We start from the raw sequence: 19,822 nt of genomic DNA, 5'->3' as shown, positions 1-19,822 counted from the left end.
ATTTTCCTGTACTAAAAAAGAAAAGAAAGAAAAGAAGATTGATAGTTCTTATTGCCCCAAATTTGGATTTCCCCTATTGCTCTCCCAACTCAGCTCCCTTGGCTGCCCATTACCTCTAGGGTTTTCCCACCCCTTCACATTCAGATCACCCTTATGTTAGCAAAAATAAATAAGTCAATTTCGTTCTCAACAATGTTTGAACACACAACCATGTAATTACGAAGTCAAAGCACCACCAATCCAACCAAATTCATATTTTATGATAATTCCTATAATTGTAGAATTACATTATCACTACTCACATTCATTCATAACCTTAAAATAATGCATAAAATAAAATATCATAAATTGGCATACATAAGACTTAAACCCACGTCCTCTCACACAATCAGGTACTTTCAACCACTTAGTGTAACATCCCGTTTTCATAGTTTTTAAACTATTAAACAAAACATTTAAATTTTAATAATTCAGAAGCAGATGTTGACGTAGACCAGAATAATATATAATACAGTCATCCTCAAAATAACCATACATACACTGATCACTATATACAACCCATACATTACTAAAGAGTTACAAAACACTCGATCAGCTAAGCAAAAGAAAAGGGTACATCTACTACTAGTACGTCTAACATAATCATCTCCTGTCCCGGAGGGGTGTATCCTCACCTGCACCTATGTCTGCTCACGCCATTCAATAAGGACGATCATTGCATAAATGGAAGACACACAGAACACGCAACAACTAGAAGGGTAAGCTAACTTGAAACAAGAGTACATCATGCAATTGTTACACTTAGGCAGAAAACAGAATTTATCACTCAATTATCAACATCATCCAATTAATCCCAACAATAATACCACACACCATTCTAGACTCGATATCCAGATTATGTAAGTGGCATTGGAGCTCTCGGTGACTTGCACTTGAGACGGTTACCAAACTCTGCAGAGTTTTAGGCATAAAGGGTATTCACCCAACCGCTCTAAAGGTAAATCCCATCACCTCTATGACGGATCAGATTCATAGACCAGGACCTCCTGCTACTCCCTCCGACGTAATCCATCACACTCTACTTGAGTCTTAATGGTTACTAGGAGCGTCAGGATGTCAGTAATATGAGTCCTCATGCCCTTACATTTACTAAGACCATATTCCTTAGAATTTCCCTTGAAATCCTATCTCCAACAAGTTCCCATTCATACCCATTTCACACTCAATTCCATCACACTAACCATCATGCATAAGAATTACATACATGACTAGCCATTATCAGATCAATGCAAGTAGTACAACATCAATTAGTCAAAAACAGTAAGGGAGCCCATTTCTGCAGGGAATCTAGCTTAGGCTAGAGAGTCTCGCCTAAGCTGGAGAGGTTGTCTCGCTTAGGCAGGCTGCTCTCGCCTGGGCGAGACCCCTTACAGTGGCAAAAATAAAATCCTGGGCGAACTCTCGCTCAGGCTAAACTAGCTCGCCTAGACGAGAAGTTATCTCGCTCAGGCGACTCTAGCTCGCCTAGGCGAGATTTCGCGCAGTGACAGAGGTGATCTTCTGGTATTTTCGCTCAGGCGAGAGCGGCTCGCCTGGGCGAAACTACTAGGAAATCCTCTCTGTTCTTCACATGCAAGCTCGCTTAGGATCATCCAACACCCAATATCACACATAGGCAGTTTCAAACACGAATTAAACATACAATCAAGCAATTCAATCACTCCCAAACACAATTCATGCGAAATTTAGATTAAAGTCAGCTTCCCTTACCTTTTTGTCAAGAAATCACTTAGTGGAATCAAGAAATTTGCAAGACAGCAGAGTTTTCAGTTTAACCTATGAGAATTCATCACCACAACATGGAGAAGGAAGAATTACACGATCAGATTCAAAATTCAGAGATTAACTAGCGAATTCTAGTTGGAATTGAACCTAATTTTTAATAGGAGACCTACCTAGGAGATTGGAAGCTGAGGGAGGAAGCCGCTGAGGTTCCTGTGGGTTGATCCTTCCTGAATCTGAGTATAGAAAGGTTGAATTAGTAAGAGGTGGTAGCAGTAGAGAAGAGAGGTTGGGAGGTTGCTGGTTGCAGAGAAATTGAGAAAGTGAGAAGAAAGGAAGCAAGGCTTCTGTTTTTAGGAAATCAGAAAAGGGGTATCACATTCTCCCTAACAACAAAAATTTTCGACCCAAAAATTGAGACTTACTAGAGAACAAGTGTGGATATGAATTTCTCACATTTCCTTCCAATTCCTAAGTGGAGTCGCCTGTCCTCTTGTCCCAGATGACCTGGACTAGTCTGATGGATTTCCCCATGAGCTGCCTCATCTGAACATCTCCTAAAGCAACGGGCTGAACTTCTATTGTAAGATCTCCTCTAATCTGCAGATCTTCCATCTCAAGTATATAGGAAGGGTCAGGCACATACTTCCTAAGCTGGGAAACATGAAACACTGAGTGGAGGTTGGCCAAAGGAGGAGGTAGGGCAATCTCATATGCCACTGGTCCAACTCTTCTTAGAATCTGGTATGGACCGACGAACCTAGGAGACAATTTCTTCTAGCGGATGGCTCTTCCCACACCAGTAGTCGGGGTAATTCTCAAGAAAACATGGTCCCCTGGTTCAAACTCTAAAGGTCTTCTCCTCTGATCAGCATATGATTTCTGCCTGCTTTGAGATGCTTTCATTCTTTTTTGTATGAGCTTGACCTTCTCATTAGTCTGCCTTAGAAGCTCTGGTCCCACCACTGATTCTCCGTCCTGATACCAGCATAAAGGCATTTTACATCTCCTGCCATAGAGGGCCTCGTAAGGTGTCATGCCAATACTGGTGTGAAAGCTGTTATTATATGTAAACTCCACCAAAGGCAGGACCTCGTCCCACGCACCCAGATGGTCCAGCACGCACGTCCGCAAGAGATCCTCAAGAGACTGGATGGTTCTCTCGGACTGCCCATGAGTCTGAGGGTGATAAGCGGAGCTCATAGCCAACCTGCTACCCATAGCATCCTGCAACGTCTGCTAGAAGCGAGAAGTGAATCGTGGGTCTCTATCAGAGACTATACTCGATGGCACCCCATGTAACCTCACGATCTCACCGATATACAACTGTGCTAGCTTCGCCATAGACATCCTCAAGTTTACTGCTAGGAAGTGGGCACTCTTGGTGAGACAGTCTACTATCACCCATATAGCATCGTGGTTCCTCACGGTCCGAGGTAAATGGGTGACAAAGTCCATAGCAATGTTATCCCATTTCCACTCGGGTATCTCAAGCTACTGAAGCATCCCCCCTGGTCTCTGGTGCTCTGTCTTAGCCTTCTAACAGGTTAAACATGACGATACATACCGAGCGACATCTTGCTTCATGCCCGACCACCAGAACGATTCCTTCAGATCATGATACATTTTAGTCATGCCTGGGTGCATCCTAAAACGGCTCCTGTGCCCTTCCTCAAGAATCATATCTTTCAGCTCTAAATCTTCAGGTATGCAAACCCTGCCTCTGAATCTCAGTACCCCATCACCTCCCATCAAGAAATCCTTGGCCTTCTCAATGCCAAGTAACTCTACTGTCCTCTGTAGCTTGGGGTCCGATGGCTACTTCTCCTTTATCAGATTAAGGAAATCATTAGACACAGTGAGATGGTTACATTTAATGACTCCCTCATCTAAAACCACCTGCAACTGCATATCTCTAAACTGCTTCACCAAATCCAACTCCCTGACCATCATGTGAGATGCGTGAACCGCCTTTCTGCTTAAGGCGTCAGCCACCACATTCGCCTTCCCCGGGTGGTACAACAACTCGAAATCAAAATCTTTTAGGAATTCCATCCACCGCCTTTGCCTCATGTTTAACTCTTTCTGGTCAAACAAATATCTCAAACTCTTATGGTCACTGAAAACCTGAAATTGTGCACCATATAGATAGTGTCTCCAGATCTTCAGTGCAAACACCACTGCTGCTAACTCCAAGTCATGTGTGGGGTAGTTCTTCTCATGATTCTTCAACTGCCATGAGGCGTAGGCCACCACTCTCCGTTCTTGCATCAGAACACATCCCAATCCCTGATGAGAAACATCACAGTAAACCTCAAAGGGTTTACCAGTATCAGGAATCACCAACACTGGAGCGCTAGTCAACTTTTACTTCAGCTTTAGGAAGTTATCTTCACACCGATCGGTCCAAGCAAAAGGTTGATCTTTGCGAGTTAACTGGGTCAAGGGTGCTGCTATCCTGGAGAATCCTTCAATGAATCTCCTATAGTAACCTGCCAGCCCCACAAAGCTCCTTATTTCAGTCACTGACTTAGGGTGTTCCTAGTTTAGCACAACTTCTACTTTAGTCGGATCCACTGATATGCCCTGAGCCGAGATCATGTGCCCCAAGAACTGAATCGAAGTCATCCAGAACTCACATTTTGACCGCTTTGCATACAACTGCTTCTCCATCAGTATGCTTATAACTATCTTCAGATGCTCTGCATGTTCTTCAGGAGTCCGTGAGTAAATCAAGATGTCATCTATGAAAACCACCATGAACTTATCCAGGAATGGCCTGAAGATTCGGTTCATGTAGTCCATAAACAAAGCGGGGGCATTAGTCACACCAAACGACATCACCACATACTCTTAGTGTCCGTACCTGGACCTGAAAGCGGTCTTCTGCACATCATCAGACTTGACTCGAATCTGATGGTATCCTGATCTCAGATCAATCTTGGAGAACACTGCAGCACCGTGCAACTGATCCATCAAGTCGTCAATTCTTGGCAGAGGGTACTTGTTCTTGATGGTTAGCTTATTCAGCTGCCTGTAATCCACACAGAGTCTGGAACTACCATCCTTCTTTTTAACCAGCAACATTGACGCTCCCCAAGGCGATACACTCGGCCTGATAAACTGTTTTTCTAGCAGCTCTTCAATCTGCTTCTTCAACTCCACTAGCTCAGGAGGAGCCATTCTATAGGGTGCTATCGACACTGGCCCTGCTCCTAGCACCAGGTCAATGGAGAACTTTATCTCCCTAGTAGGGGGTAGGCCAGGCACATCCTTAGGAAACACATATGAGAAATCCCCCACTACAGGCGCCTCCAAGAGTCCAATCTCAGTCTCAACGGACAACTGAGTCAGAATTAAGAAGCATTGAGACCCTTTCTTCATTGCCTTGTCCACCTGCTATGAGGACACCAACATGTCTTCATCTTCTAAGCTAGGAAACAACACTTTCCTTTCGTTGCAGTCAATGAGAATGTGATTGGTAGATAGCCAATCCATCCCCAAAATGACATCTAGCCCCACCAAGGGTAAACAAATGAGGTTTACCCTGTACTTGCGCCCCTCAGCCTCGATCTTACACCTAGCACACACGGTCGAAGTTCTGACTAACCCAGAAGCAGGTGTAGACACCACCAGGTCATATTGGAGCTCCTTCACCGGAAGACCCAACTCCACCACTCTAGATTTTGACACAAAAGAATGTGTCGCCCCCGAATCAAACAGAACATGCAATCTCCTACCAGCTATCACACAAGACCCGATGATGAGGTTACCTGATCCAGCTGCCTTGGTACCAGTGACAGCGTACACCCGACCCGCCGCCTGTGGTCTCGTACCTCCCCTCGACGGCTTTGACTGAGGCTGTGGTGAAGGCCTCGGCACTGTGCTCCTGTCAACTGGGCAATCCTTGATGAAGTGGCCCACCTGGTCGCATCTATGGCATGTCGTCCTGTCAGAAAGCTGGGGGCAGACGCTCCTCAGATGGGGTCCCCTACAATGGAAGCACTGTTGCCTAGAAGGCTGAGACTGCTGGGGCTGATGTGAGAACCTCTTGGGCCCTTGGGGCTGAGGCCTAGAGTATGGCTTCCTCCTATCGTCGTGTCTGCTCGTGGACCCAGATGGTCCTCCCACCTTCAACTGAGACCTCTGTTGAGCTTCAACTTCAGCCTTGAGCTTCTCCATCACTCTTGCCTTCTCTACCAAGGTAGGGAACTCCTTGATAGAGAGCGGAGCCACCATGAGCTTGAGGTCACCCCTCAACCCATTCTCAAATTTTCTACACTGCCAGTCCTCTGCCATCTTCAGGGTGTGGAATCTACCCAAGTGTTTGAACTTTTCAGCGTACTCCGACACTGACATGTCTCCTTGCATCAGCTGCAAGAACTTGACCTCCTTCGCATACCTCACACTATCTGGGAAGAACTCAACATAGAACTTCTTCTTAAACAATTCCCAGGTGATGGTCTCTTGGTTGTTCTCCAACATCATCTTCATGTTGGACCACCAATGCACGACCTCTCCAGTAAGAAGATACTCAGTGTATGCCAGCCTGTTCTCTGCAGGACATCTCTTAACATCAAAGATTCGTTCCATGTCCCGCATCCACTGATCAGCCCCATCCGGGCTAACTTTTCCATCAAAGCGGGATGGGTGATGTTGTAGGAAATCCTCCAAACTCCACTCTTGCACTTGTGGCAGTGAAGCTTGGGAAGAACCAGCAGCTGCACGGTTTTCCCACTATCTGGTGCAGGACTTCCAAGTGCCTCTGCTGAGTCACTTCTGCTGCTAGTCTTGTAGACTCCATCTGTTGCAAGGCTAGATTCTGCTGATTCACCATGTTAGCATTCTGCTGCTGCATGGCTGCTATCATCGCCTCAATTGCTCCCACCAAATGAGGATTATCTAGATTTGGAACAGGAGGTGGAGGAGGCCTAGGTGCCCTAGCTCTGATCACACAAAGAAGGAACCATCAGATTAGTCGACAGGTACTACAACTTATGCCAAACACGTTACGAGGAACACACAACAAAAGCTAAGCAAGCTCACACCTACAGATCCTAAAGGAATCACTCCTCTAATACCAAAATTGTAACATCCCGTTTTCATAGTTTTTAAACTTTTAAACAAAACATTTAAATTTTAATAATTCAGAAGCAGATGTTGACGTAGGCCAGTATAATATATAATACAGTCATCCTCAAAATAACCATACATACACTGATCACTATATACAGCCCATACATTACTAAAGGGTTACAAAACACTCGATCAGCTAAGCAAAAGAAAAGGGTACATCTACTACTAGTACGTCTAACATAATCATCTCCTGTCCCGGAGGGGTGTATCCTCACCTGCACCTATGTCTGCTCACGCCATTCAATAAGGACGATCATTGCATAAATAGAAGACACACAGAACACACAACAATTATAAGGGTAAGCTAACTTGAAACAAGAGTACATCATGCAATTGTTACACTTAGGCAGAAAACATAATTTATCAATCAATTATCAACATCATCCAATTAATCCCGACAATAATACCACACACCATTCTAGACTCGATATCCGGATTATGTAAGTGGCATTGGAGCTCTCGGTGACTTGCACTTGAAACGGTTACCAAACTCTGCAGAGTTTTAGGCACAAGGGGTATTCACCCAACCGCTCTCAAGGTAAATCCCATCACCTCTATGACGGATCGGATTCATAGACCAGGACCTCCTGCTACTCCCCCCGACGTAATCCATCACACTCTACTTGAGTCTTAATGGTTACTAGGAGCGTCAGGATATCACCAATATGAGTCCTCATGCCCTTACATTTACTAAGACCATATTCCTTAGAATTTCCCTTGAAATCCTATCTCCAACAAGTTCCCATTCATACCCATTTCACACTCAATTCCATCACACTAACCATCATGCATAAGAATTACATACATGACTAGCCATTATCAGATCAATGCAAGTAGTACAGCATCAATTAGTCAAAAACAGTAAGGGAGCCCATTTCTGCAGGGAATCTCGCTTAGGCTAGAGAGTCTCGCCTAAGCTGGAGAGGTTGTCTCGCTTAGGCGGGCTGCTCTCGCCTGGGCGAGACCCTTTACAGTGGCAAAAATAAAATCCTGGGCGAAATCTCGCTCAGGTTAAACTGGCTCGCCTAGACGAGAAGTTATCTCGCTCAGGCAACTCCAGCTCGCCTAGGCGAGATTTCGCGCAGTGACAGAGGTGATCTTCTGGTATTTTTGCTCAGGCGAGAGCGGCTCGCCTGGGTGAAACTACCAGGAAATCCTCTCTGTTCTTCACATGCAAGCTCGCTCAGGATCATTCAACACCCAATATCACACATAGGTAGTTTCAAACACGAATTAAACATACAATCAAGCAATTCAATCACTCCCAAACACAATTCATGCAAAATTTAGATTAAAGTCAGCTTCCCTTACCTTTTTGTCAAGAATTCACTTATTGGAATCAAGAAATTTGCAAGACAGCAGAGTTTTCAGTTTAACCTATGAGAATTCATCACCACAACATGGAGAAGGAAGAATTACACGATCAGATTCAAAATGCAAAGATTAACTAGCGAATTCTAGCTGGAATTGAACCTAATTTTTAATAGGAGACCTACCTAGGAGACTGAAAGCTGAGGGAGGAAGCCGCTGAGGTTCTTGTGGGTTGATCCTTCTTGAATCTGAGTATAGAAAGGTTGAATTAGTAAGAGGTGGTAGCAACATAGAAGAGAGGTTGGGAGGTTGCTGGTTGCAGAGAAATTGAGAAAGTGAGAAGAAAGGAAGCAAGGCTTCTATTTTTAGGAAATCAGAAAAGGGGTATCACACTTTGGCTAATACTTTTCCACATCACAACAATTAGCATTAAATGTCATAAAGGCTTCTAATACCCGTATTTATTAAATAATTATTTATTTTGTTATTTAAATTTCTCGGGTCTTACAAGTACACATACACCAGATCCAATAGACTCAAATTGGATTCCTTAATCCGATATTAACATACACAACACATCATATATAGTCTGGTGCACTCAAACCGAAATGTTGCCTGGATTTCATAATCCAGTCCCATCAATCTTGATTTATCAATTTGGTAGTTCCTCAATTCATATAATTTCCTCGGAGTTCTCAATTTGGTTGCATCTCACCGCATTTTCCTCTATCTGGTGGCCTTAGCTGGATTCTTCATTTCGGTAGTCCTCAATCTGGAAACACATAATCTGGTGCAACTCTCCTAGAGCATACAATATGTTCGCTCCCTTCCTTAACCGGAACAAATAATCCAGTATTCTCTAACCAAATCTGGTACCACACACTTCAACCGAGAGCCACCTTGATGAACCTCTTTGGAGTAGAAGTGGAAGGAGATCCATAATAATGCAGCGAAAATAGAGGAGGAGGTGTGCTAAACTCTCGACCATGGAAGATTAGTGAAGAGGAAGAGTAGAAATGGAACTATGGAATGGAAGGTAACTAGAGGAAATGTTGGAGAAGGTTAGCCATGCGTGCTATCAAATTAATAGAAGGGTGGAGTGATCTCAACACTAGCATCTATTAGCAATTCAAGACTCCTTTTACATGTGCATAGGAAGCTATCATTTATAGTAGATTAGCTTCCTTAATGCAATTCAAATTAGGCACAAATAAAACATAGATGTAGCTTGAAGAGCAAGCTTGATTCTTGGCCATATGATGTAGGATATGATGCAAGATGACACCAAGTGTCCTTGTCACATCCTCCTTGCCACCTTCACACTCTTTTTGCCTTGGTCATGCTTAGCTTGCTTGTCTCCATGTGTAGCATATGCCAAAGCATTCTTGGCCAACAAGGAAATTGGGCTCGGCCCAATTTTATGCACCATGTAATCACAAATGTTCTAGCTTATTTATTGAAAGCAAAGCCTAAACAATGACCCAATTTAAATCTAAACTATGACATTCCATGCATCAAATCATATTTTGTAGATTTCTTTGGCCCATGTGAATAAAGTGAAAAGCCCATGATTGACTGGATCATCTTGTGAGAGGCTCATTTGTATCTTCTTCATCATGCTTCTAGTGATTGGGGTTCGAGGTGGGCTTAGGCTTGTTGATGCATTTGGGCTTAGGCTTGTTGGGATCACATCACACCTCCCTCCCTCTAATCATATGTGCACATGCAACAAAGAGGATGATGATACCTCCATTCCAGCAGCCCCATCACCTTCATCACCTAAACAAAATCATCAGAAAATATAGCCACCCTCAGCCTCATTCTCACACGAACTATCACATTTCGTTCTCCATTTTTACCTACCCTACTCTTCAATCCACAAATAATACATGGTTTCTTCTTCACCCAACATAATCTTAATAGAGAACCCAATAACCCAAATCCCAAAAAAAAAAAAATAGAAAGAAGGGCAAACCAAATGGTGGGAAGAAGAAGAATAAGAAATTGAAAATGGGTGAAGAACGCGAAGTCTGTGTGTATGCAGGGAGGTGCAATGTTGTGGAGATGAAGAATGTGTATATGTAGGGAGGTATAGCGTTGTGTAGATGAAGAAGGGAGGTGTGGTGCAACTTTTTGATTCTAAGGTTTTTTAAGACAAAGATAATGAGGGTAAAATAGGTATTTTCAATTTTTTGGATGTGTAGGAACAAAAAAATAGAGGTATATGAAGAAATACCCTAGTAATAGCTAGCAATACAACCCAAGTTGGTGACCTGAAAATATCCACTCTTCCTAGGCCATTTCTTCCTGCACCCTGATATTTTCTTCCTACACCCCCTAATTTTTAAAAACCCATTTTTACCCTCATAACATTAAAAACCCTAATTTGATTTTCTCTTCTATCTTCTCCTTCCTTATTGATGTTGTTGTTGCACCCATTCTCTTGCACCCCATCTTCCACTACTAAATTTAAAAAAAAAAACTAATTTGCAAAACCCTTACTCATTACTCATCTCACTAATTGCACCTCCATACTTCATTTTATGTCAAGACTTTTCACTACACCTCAATTCCTCATTCTTTCTTCATTCTACCTTCAACACTTTTTCCTCCGATGACTCTTCACCTCCTTTGAAACCACTAAACTCCATGGCTGAAGCTTAAACAATCTACATTTTCATAGCTTCAACTCTCTGCACGTCCATTGCTCAAAGTTTGTGGAAAAAGTGGTTCGTCCTTGTTGCATTATGTGTCCCAGAGAATGAGGTAAATGGGTTTGAGTTTTGTTGTTTTTGACATTGTATTTGATTGGAATGTATTCGTGGGAAGGGATTTCTCTTCATGAGATTTTGATTTTCATATTATAAATTATATTGGATGTTGAACGAGATTTCGAATCCGAAAGCATACCGAGATGTACAATTCGGCATGTATTTACATGCACAATTTTACAAATCAGTATGTTTCCGTATCCAAAGTCAGTTTGACATTAAATAACTTAAAATACATTACGGATAGGGACGTCCTGCACCACTTGCATCCAGCCTCCGAGGGTAGCATTAGAGTGTCCTTGACCAAGGGAGGTGCTTGGAGGTGTTTCTGTTTAGGGAAGGTCTTCTCCAACAAGGTGATTTTGTTGGGAAATGCCAGAAAATAAAGGATGATTTGGTCTTTAAAAGCTTTTCACCCTCGATGAAGGAGATGGAGGTGCAAGAAACATGTCAAGAGTTGAAAGATAAATGATTTAAGTTTTTTTATTAAATTTTTCAGTAACGATTATATGGTAATTTCAATAAAACTGTGGGTGGAGGACAAAATCATGGAGGTGTAGGAAGAAGCAACCCTCTTCTATCATACTCGACCAAATTATTTGTACCCAAGATGGTTGCAATAGTATATAAAGTTCTCAACATTCAATCTAGTTACAACCTTCCTTATCATATTGTATAGAGTTGTCAAAGTGGGTCAGAACCCGTATGCCAAGCCGACCCACCACGGATTCAGGTCGGGTTGGGTTGAACTGTTTTTACAAATTTGAGTACGGGTTAACTTTTGACCCTGTCCACCAAGAACCCGACTCACCCAGATTGAACTTGTGGTGAGCCGGGTTGGCTCACCACCCACATGTAGATAAAGGATCACACATTTTTTTTGTATTTGGGTTGGGTTGAGCTGTTTTTTTTTAACCAACATATTAGATTGACAAATGCAAACATAATAGTTTTGTGATTTTGGTTTGTATTTTGTGTTGAATATTATTTTGGATTGTATTTGGGGTTGAATATTATTTTGTATTGTATTGAAGTTTATTTAGATTTTAATCACAATTTTTTTTTTCTGAAACAGAAGAAAAAAAATTGTATTTTTTTTAATTGAGTCATTGAGTCAATCTATTTAATCCACTAACTCGCGTGATGTATCGTACTGCATCAAATAATCCGTTTTGACAGTTCTAATACATACAATTTTGGAAATATGAGGCATAAAATCCGAGGTAACTTCGTCTAAAATTAATTTTCGAATAGTTCAGATTTAGATGATATTTAATCGTTCAAAGTTAAGATAAATTCCATTTCGGTCATCTGAAATTAAAATTCATCTTTTTAACGTCTATTTAATAAAAAGCCAAATATATGACCATACTTTATCATAATAATGTAAAAGGTTATTTGGTAAATAATTTATAATTCGCTAATCATTTACGTGAAAATTTTCAAATATATATAATTAAGTTTATGTGTGTCATATTCTTTTTTAATACAATTATGTCTTTTGATGGAGACGAGGCATCAAGACATATATTCATTTTCAAAAGAGAAGGAAAATATAAAAAACACTGGTATACAATAGTAGTTAAAAAATAATATAATAAATTTGAAAGTTCAGCTTAAACTTATTAAGCTTAATTTAGTATATTTTATAATAATTGTTTTAATATATGTTGGTATATACTATATCAATTTAAAAAAGAAGGAACTCTAAAATATAACACCCTCACAAACTATATAGTATCTTAGAATATAAATTTTGTATAGACAAGATATATGTATATAAGTATACATTTTTACAAAAAGAAAGTCACAAATACTTTTAGAAATTACTCTTGCATTTGTACTTATATGTCTATTGAAATAAAATTTTAACATAAAAAATTGCATATAAAGGAAGGAAACGTTTAAATTAGCAAATAACAACAATTCAATTTCATTAAAAACTATCATATAACAATTATATATACTATACATGAATTTATACATCAAGATATTCAACAAATAAAATCTCAATTGATGTTTTAGGAAAGACATGAATTAAGTATGTCTCACAAAAGTTTAACATATAATAAACTCTTAGATTTGTGAGCGAACTTACTAATGATGGATCACGATAAGTTCATTTACAATCCATACCTGCACATCTATACATGCACAATACCCTCAACTCCATGTAATGTCTTAATCTATGAGACTAAACCATCATTGAAACAAGGGAATCTCTATTACTATATATATTTCAATACTATAATACACAAATCAAACCATCATCCGTATATCATCTTAGATTTTTGACCCTAAATTCATATAAGTCGTATAATTCTCAATAACCCTTTTCATACAACATAATTCATTGAAACAAAATCACAAATCAATTAAACATACAAACTAATATTCATTTTACATTTATAATAAACATTTAAATAAAATTCGTTAGAGACCAAAAGAGAAGAGAAAGGAAAAAAATGTTTGAAAAAAATAGCTTAAGCGAAAGCCACTTTAACAAATACAAGTTCCAAAAAATTCAAAATTATCAATATAATTTATAATTTGCTCAATCATCATTCTCATGAGGAACATGCCCCTACCCTTCATTTATCTTTTCTTCCTTTTTTTTCTCCCTCTCTATCTAGTATTTTCTTTTTTTCTTTTCTCCATGTCGTATCTCTAATGTCATATCTCCATGGCTCATCTCTTTCATAATCTAATCACACCTTACAATAGCTAAATAGTCGGGAAACATTTTTATCTGATCAAATTTTCAAATAAAGTAAGTTTTTGTTTACTCCATAGATTCTTTCTTCTCTAACTTTTCATACAATTTGTTATCAACTTTGATGAGTCATTTGAGAAAAGTGATCCTCTCAACTTGTTTTACTCTGGAATTTGGTTATATTTGGATACTTTGCTTTAGATCCCTAGATTTTGAGTAAGTTTGTGTCTAAACTAGCAGTTTAATTGGAATAAAAGATTACAGGTAAGATAAGCTGTTATGTTCTTTGATAAAACTACAAGATAGATGACCTATATGCGAATGTGACTTAATAACTAGTTTTTGGTTCCTATAGAGGAATTGTCATTGGTTGAAAATTTGTGTGAATGTTTAAACTTTATTGTTGTTGAATTTTGTTTGATGAATGATTGTTTAAAATGTTTTGAATTTGATACTTTATTGATGTGTTGTTATATGATGACTAGATTATGCATGTGAATTATAGAATTTTTGTGATTTGAGTTTTGATTCCTTCCTTATGATAGTTTATGAAATTGATATTAGCTTAAACATACATACTTTGAGTAAAGAATGATGTTCGAGAAACTTATAGTTTGGGTTAATCATTTGAAATGTTTAGAAGTTGTATTATTAAAATACTTTTAGAATTCTTATTAAAGTATGGTTTGGTTGTGCTATTAAGGCTAATTTCACTTATATTTTCACTCAAGTGAAGAATTTTTCTCAATCAAAAATAGAACAAAGATTTAAACCTTTATTCATTGTCCTATTTTCACTTGAAGCGAAAATAGAATTGAAAATAACTTTGTTTTCAACCTTATTTTCTCTTAAATAAAAATAGCATTACGATTGCACCTAATTTTTGTCCTACTTAAGCTAAAAACATTCTTTTTCCTTCTAATAAAAAAATCTTGTTATGATAGTTTTTTTTTTTAACAATGACTTTGATACCATGTTAGGAGTGAACTTTAAACCTAACTCAATCCCACAAAATCGACTTTTGATGTGAGGTTTGCACCCCACTTATATATTATAAAATTGTTTTATCTCTAGTGGATGTGAGACTTCCAATAGAAGTTGTGAGTCAACATTTCGCTTATCGAATATGTTCAATGGATAAGATACAAGTGTGGTTTTCATGATTTTGAATATTGATGTTTTTGATATAATTGAATTGTTTATTTTTTTTGTTGTTATCTAATTATAATATTTATTTTATACATATTTTTTTAATGGTTCTAATAAATTCTCTATGATGTTGTTGATGGTAATAAAAATCCATGATGGAACTAATTTGGTATGTAGGTCTGTTTATAGAGAAATAGCTGTCATGTTAAAATTAAGGTTAAGGAATATAGTGTATAATTAATTAAAAAATAGTTATTATTTGAAGTAATTAAAAAAGGATTTATTATTTAAAGAATGAAAGAAAAAGATTATTATTTGAAGTAATTGAAGAAAAACTTATCACTCAAAATAATAAATTAAAATAATGGAAGAATAAGTTGTTGTTAAGAAGATTAAAGAGGAGTTATTATTTATTGAAGCACCAATTATACATTTAATTAAATCACCATCAAATTTAGCAGTCGGTCTGGTCTACAATTAGAAGTGTTGCTGCTATCTTTGGTAATTATTACAATTCACATTTACATGTTTTTTTATTTCTTATTTCTGGAATTCTATTAAGTCTTCTTCGTCTTAAAACCATTCTTTGATGAATCATTTTTATTTTTTAGAACAATTAGCTTTCCGTTTTTGAAATGAACTCTTATTTAAATTTACTCTCTAAAACCCACTGTACCACACCAAGCTAACTTAACAAAATAATGATAAAACGATCATTATATACCAAGGCATTCGAGTAACCGGCCAAGATCAGTAACCTAGACGTCTAGAGGAACTACCTGTCTAAGACGACACACAAGCAATACAAATCGTCAAGGGAAGTAGTCGGTTGAGGCCGATAACTTCAATATACTTAGTAAAATGGGAGTCCCCTCGTTCAATAGGTCTTAAGGGCCTGGGTTAGGGCCCAGGCCCCCTCACAGCCCAAGTTAGAGCCCAAGCCAAGGCCCAACCCATGAGATAATCAGACATAATTCATGCTCTATAATACGCGTGGACCTCAGTAATTAAATGTACGCATTCATTAATCACAGATTTGACCTTTTTGAGAGTTTTGACTCACTTGAACTTCGAAATCTCTTCTGCAGGTAACTCCTTCTGGGTCCAAACCGACATGTATCAACCGAGAAGAGGCCAACTGAGACTGAGGAGATAGCGTAGTACATGGTAAGGTAACGCTTGTGCCTAACTCATCTTATTTGTTTCTGTGTAGGAACACTCACTATTCTGAATAGTAGTATTCATTTAATCTTCTTGACAGAAAAAAAGAAGTTATAAATATAAAATGAACATATAAGTTTTATTTTTTCGTTTTAAATCCAGGAAATCAAATTATTCTAAAATTAAACATAAAAATATTTTCTCATAATATAGTTGCTGCATTGAATTTTACTAATTTTTTCTTTTAAAGGTTTCATCTGTTCTCTACATTGATTTTTACTCAAATTGAGAATCTAAATATGACTGCTTTAAACAAAAAGGACTCATAATTTTTAAATTTAATTTATTGTTTAAATTTTAAATATTTATTTTTCACATGAAAACATGGTTTAAAGTATATTATAATTGTGTTTAAATTTCAATGAACAAAACATTTTCGAATCAACTTTTTGGTCAATTAAACAGTTAGTCAACATATTTAACATTTTTTTCTTAGATCAAGTTAGAAGCCTCAACTCAAATTTTTAATTTTCTTAAAAGTACAATAAACTAACTCAGCATGGTTTACTTAAAATATAATAATATTACACTCGGTTCGTATTTAAATTTAATATCATTTAGAAAAACAATTTTAAACAAAGGAATATATTATTGATTCCGTGACTAAAAGTCATTTAGAATACTCTAGAAGAAAAAAATTAGTAATTATTAAATAAAATAAATGGTCAACATTTGGTTATATTTGATAATAAAAATAATGATATTTAAGACCAGACAAAAGAAAAGGAAAAAACTTTTTTGGAAAGAAGGCAGACTTTGCATGACTATGCAGTTTTCACATTGTTGGTGTACTTCAAATTACAATTGGACAGGTGGGCTTGCATTGATGAGCTGAACAACGGCGTTGGCCCAATAAATGTGGGCCTCTCAGTCCACAGAAAACGAAAACCGCCATTCAATTTTGGTGTCCTTGATTCCAACGGCAGTCCACAGAGACACAACACACACTCACCAACTTCGCGAGTGCGCTTCCTAAGAGCCTAGTCATTTTTGCTGTTGTCGTCTCCTCAACGCAACATCATTATCAACATCACTATATAAACCCCTCTTAACCCTTTTCCTCGTGTTCACTTCTTACCAACCTCACACCTACCTTGCTCTCTCCGTTCAACTACCTCACCGTCTTCTTCCTCCTCGATCATGTCTCACTTCAAGGGCAAGTACCATGGTACTTCTCTTCCTCTATCTCTCACTCTCTTTTACTTCGATCTATTCTCATACCACTCGTTTCTTTCTAGATCTAACTGTTTCATATGTTTATCTATTGATCCGTTTATTTTATGCCTTTGTTTGAATTAATATGGACTTGTTTGTGTGGATTTAGATCTGATGGACTCAGATCTGGTTTTTCATTCGAATTTTTGTGGAAAACTCGTTTGTGATTGTTTATATATCTGCTCTTTCGCGAGATTTTGTTCTGGTTTATGAATTCTGCGTCGTTGTTGATAGTCTAAGGTTTCTTTGTCTTACCTGCTGTTTTTACTGCACATCTTTGTTCAAACGATGAAGTTCAACTTGTTTCCTGTTTATTTTGTTCGTCTTTTTTGGATTTGTTCATGTTTTATGCTGTTTTTTTCGGGATGTTTGGATTTGATGTCTGTGTGGTGCTGTTGGTTGATGATTTTGCTTGCAGATGAGCTTATTGCCAATGCTGCTTACATTGGCACTCCTGGAAAGGGTATTCTTGCTGCTGATGAGTCGACAGGTACGATTGGTAAGCGTTTGGCCAGCATCAATGTAGAGAACGTTGAATCCAACAGGCGTACTCTTAGGGAGCTGCTTTTCACTGCTCCTGGTGCTCTTCAATACCTCAGTGGAGTCATCCTCTTTGAGGAAACCCTCTACCAGAGCACCGCTTCAGGTACTCGATTTTCCAGGATCTTAATTGGTTTAGTTTGTGATGAGCATTGCATCATTGAGTTTCAAGATAAAACTGTGTTACGTCAATCAACGTTCTAAATTGTGGTCAATTTATTGGTGGTCGTTGACGTCGCAGAAAACTATGGTCAAATGTGGTAAATACAGCAACAATTATACCACCGTTTTTGTTGGAAACTTGTTATTTAAGTGCAAGTTAGATACAATTTAATATGTGCTTTTGGTGTTCATGTCATTATGTAAATCTTTATTGCCAATACTGCTTAGATTTAATTATCTAAATCTTTGTTGTCTTATTGAGAAAATCTAATTTTGATTGGAGGATGAAACTTTAAATACCTAAGGAATTGCGTTAAGTTTTGTCCTATTTCAAAACCTTTAATTCATGATTTATTTTTTTTCTTTTCGTTTTCCCTTAATGGCTAGCCAATATAATGTCTTCATTTAAATAAAGATGGATCATAGTGTCATATCCGTTACACTACTAACCATGTTGTAAATGGGTTTTATGTAGGCAAGCCCTTTGTTGAGTTGTTGAAGGAGGCTGGTGTGCTTCCTGGTATCAAGGTTGACAAGGGCACTGTTGAGCTTGCCGGGACCGATGGGGAAACCACCACTCAGGGTCTAGATGGCCTTGGTCAGCGTTGTGCCAAGTACTATGAAGCAGGTGCACGATTTGCCAAATGGCGTGCCGTGCTGAAGATTGGTCCCAACGAGCCATCAGAGCTCTCCATCCATGAGAATGCCTATGGATTGGCCAGATATGCTGTCATATGCCAGGAAAATGGGTTGGTTCCCATTGTTGAGCCGGAGATCCTTGTTGATGGACCTCATGACATTAACAAGTGTGCCGCTGTCACCGAGCGTGTCCTTGCAGCATGCTACAAGGCTTTGAATGATCACCATGTTCTTCTTGAGGGAACTCTATTGAAGCCAAACATGGTGACACCTGGATCTAAATCTGCAAAGGTTACCCCTGAGGTGGTTGCTGAACACACTGTTAGAGCCCTGCAGCGAACTGTACCTGCCGCAGTTCCTGCCGTGGTTTTCTTGTCTGGTGGACAGAGTGAGGAGGAGGCAACCCTCAACCTCAATGCCATCAACCAGGTTAAGGGGAAGAAGCCATGGACACTCTCTTTCTCTTTCGGAAGGGCACTTCAACAGAGCACCCTTAAGGCATGGGGTGGAAAAGATGAGAACGTGAAGAAGGCTCAAGAAGCCTTGTTGGTAAGAGCCAAGGCTAACTCAGAGGCAACTCTTGGAACCTACAAGGGTGATTCAGCCCTTGGTGAGGGTGCCTCAGAGAGCCTCCATGTTGAGAACTACAAGTACTGAGAAAAGTTGGTTCTCTATATCGAGGCTAGTGCGGGTAGGAATCGGGTGACAACCGAATTTCTTGCTATTGAGTATTATGGTTTGACTCCTCCCAGAATAATCGTTTGAAATTTTGCTTTTTTGTTTTTTTAGTGTTCTGCTATATCATTTTAGTTTCAGTGTATTGGTCAAACATGTGCAAATGGAGGGGATTTTAATTTGTCTTGAAGAAACCACCTTTCTAAACGAAGCTTTGAGCTTTGTGTTTATTTGCAATTCTCCCGCTGTTTTGTTTTCGTTCTGCATAATCATGAGATCGATAAATGGAAGGGTTTGTGATATACATACCTTTTTAATTCATCAATATTTTATGAATATATTTACACAATGATTACGTGTATGTTGAGTGTATGAATATATTTCATAATGATTACATATGTTGACTTGATTATTTACAAATTCTTTAATCTCCGTATATTTTTATCAAATTATTTTAAAATAAGAAATGTGCTGTATGACGCCAGGACTCAATAAATATCTATATTAT

At 38.6% G+C, this 19,822-nt stretch overlaps 2 protein-coding genes across 2 annotated transcripts; one reads left to right on the top strand and one right to left on the bottom strand.

Annotated features, from left to right (window-relative positions):
* Positions 1-3,021: 3,021 nt before the first annotated feature.
* On the bottom strand, positions 3,022-7,158 carry LOC146884414 (uncharacterized). The gene is given in 8 exon segments (XM_085665974.1): positions 3,022-3,276; positions 3,358-3,600; positions 3,682-4,071; positions 4,345-4,561; positions 4,649-5,178; positions 5,329-6,528; positions 6,530-6,728; positions 7,154-7,158. Coding segments are annotated over 8 exon segments (3,039 nt in total).
* Positions 7,159-17,002: 9,844 nt separating this feature from the next.
* Positions 17,003-19,551, top strand: LOC114193306 (fructose-bisphosphate aldolase, cytoplasmic isozyme). Its single transcript, XM_028083039.2, has 3 exons — positions 17,003-17,251; positions 17,717-17,944; positions 18,476-19,551. The coding sequence occupies exons 1-3, from the start codon at positions 17,224-17,226 to the stop codon at positions 19,294-19,296; spliced, it is 1,077 nt and encodes a 358-aa protein (XP_027938840.1). The 5' UTR covers positions 17,003-17,223; the 3' UTR covers positions 19,297-19,551.
* Positions 19,552-19,822: the final 271 nt, after the last annotated feature.

The sequence above is a fragment of the Vigna unguiculata genome, chromosome 8 (assembly GCF_037176805.1).
Source record: "Vigna unguiculata cultivar grain cowpea cultivar isolate G323 ecotype 2 chromosome 8, ASM3717680v1, whole genome shotgun sequence".
Taxonomy (NCBI): Eukaryota; Viridiplantae; Streptophyta; class Magnoliopsida; order Fabales; family Fabaceae; genus Vigna; species Vigna unguiculata.
The sequence above is the reverse complement of the archived record's forward strand: the minus strand, read 5'-3'. Positions and strand labels throughout refer to the sequence as shown.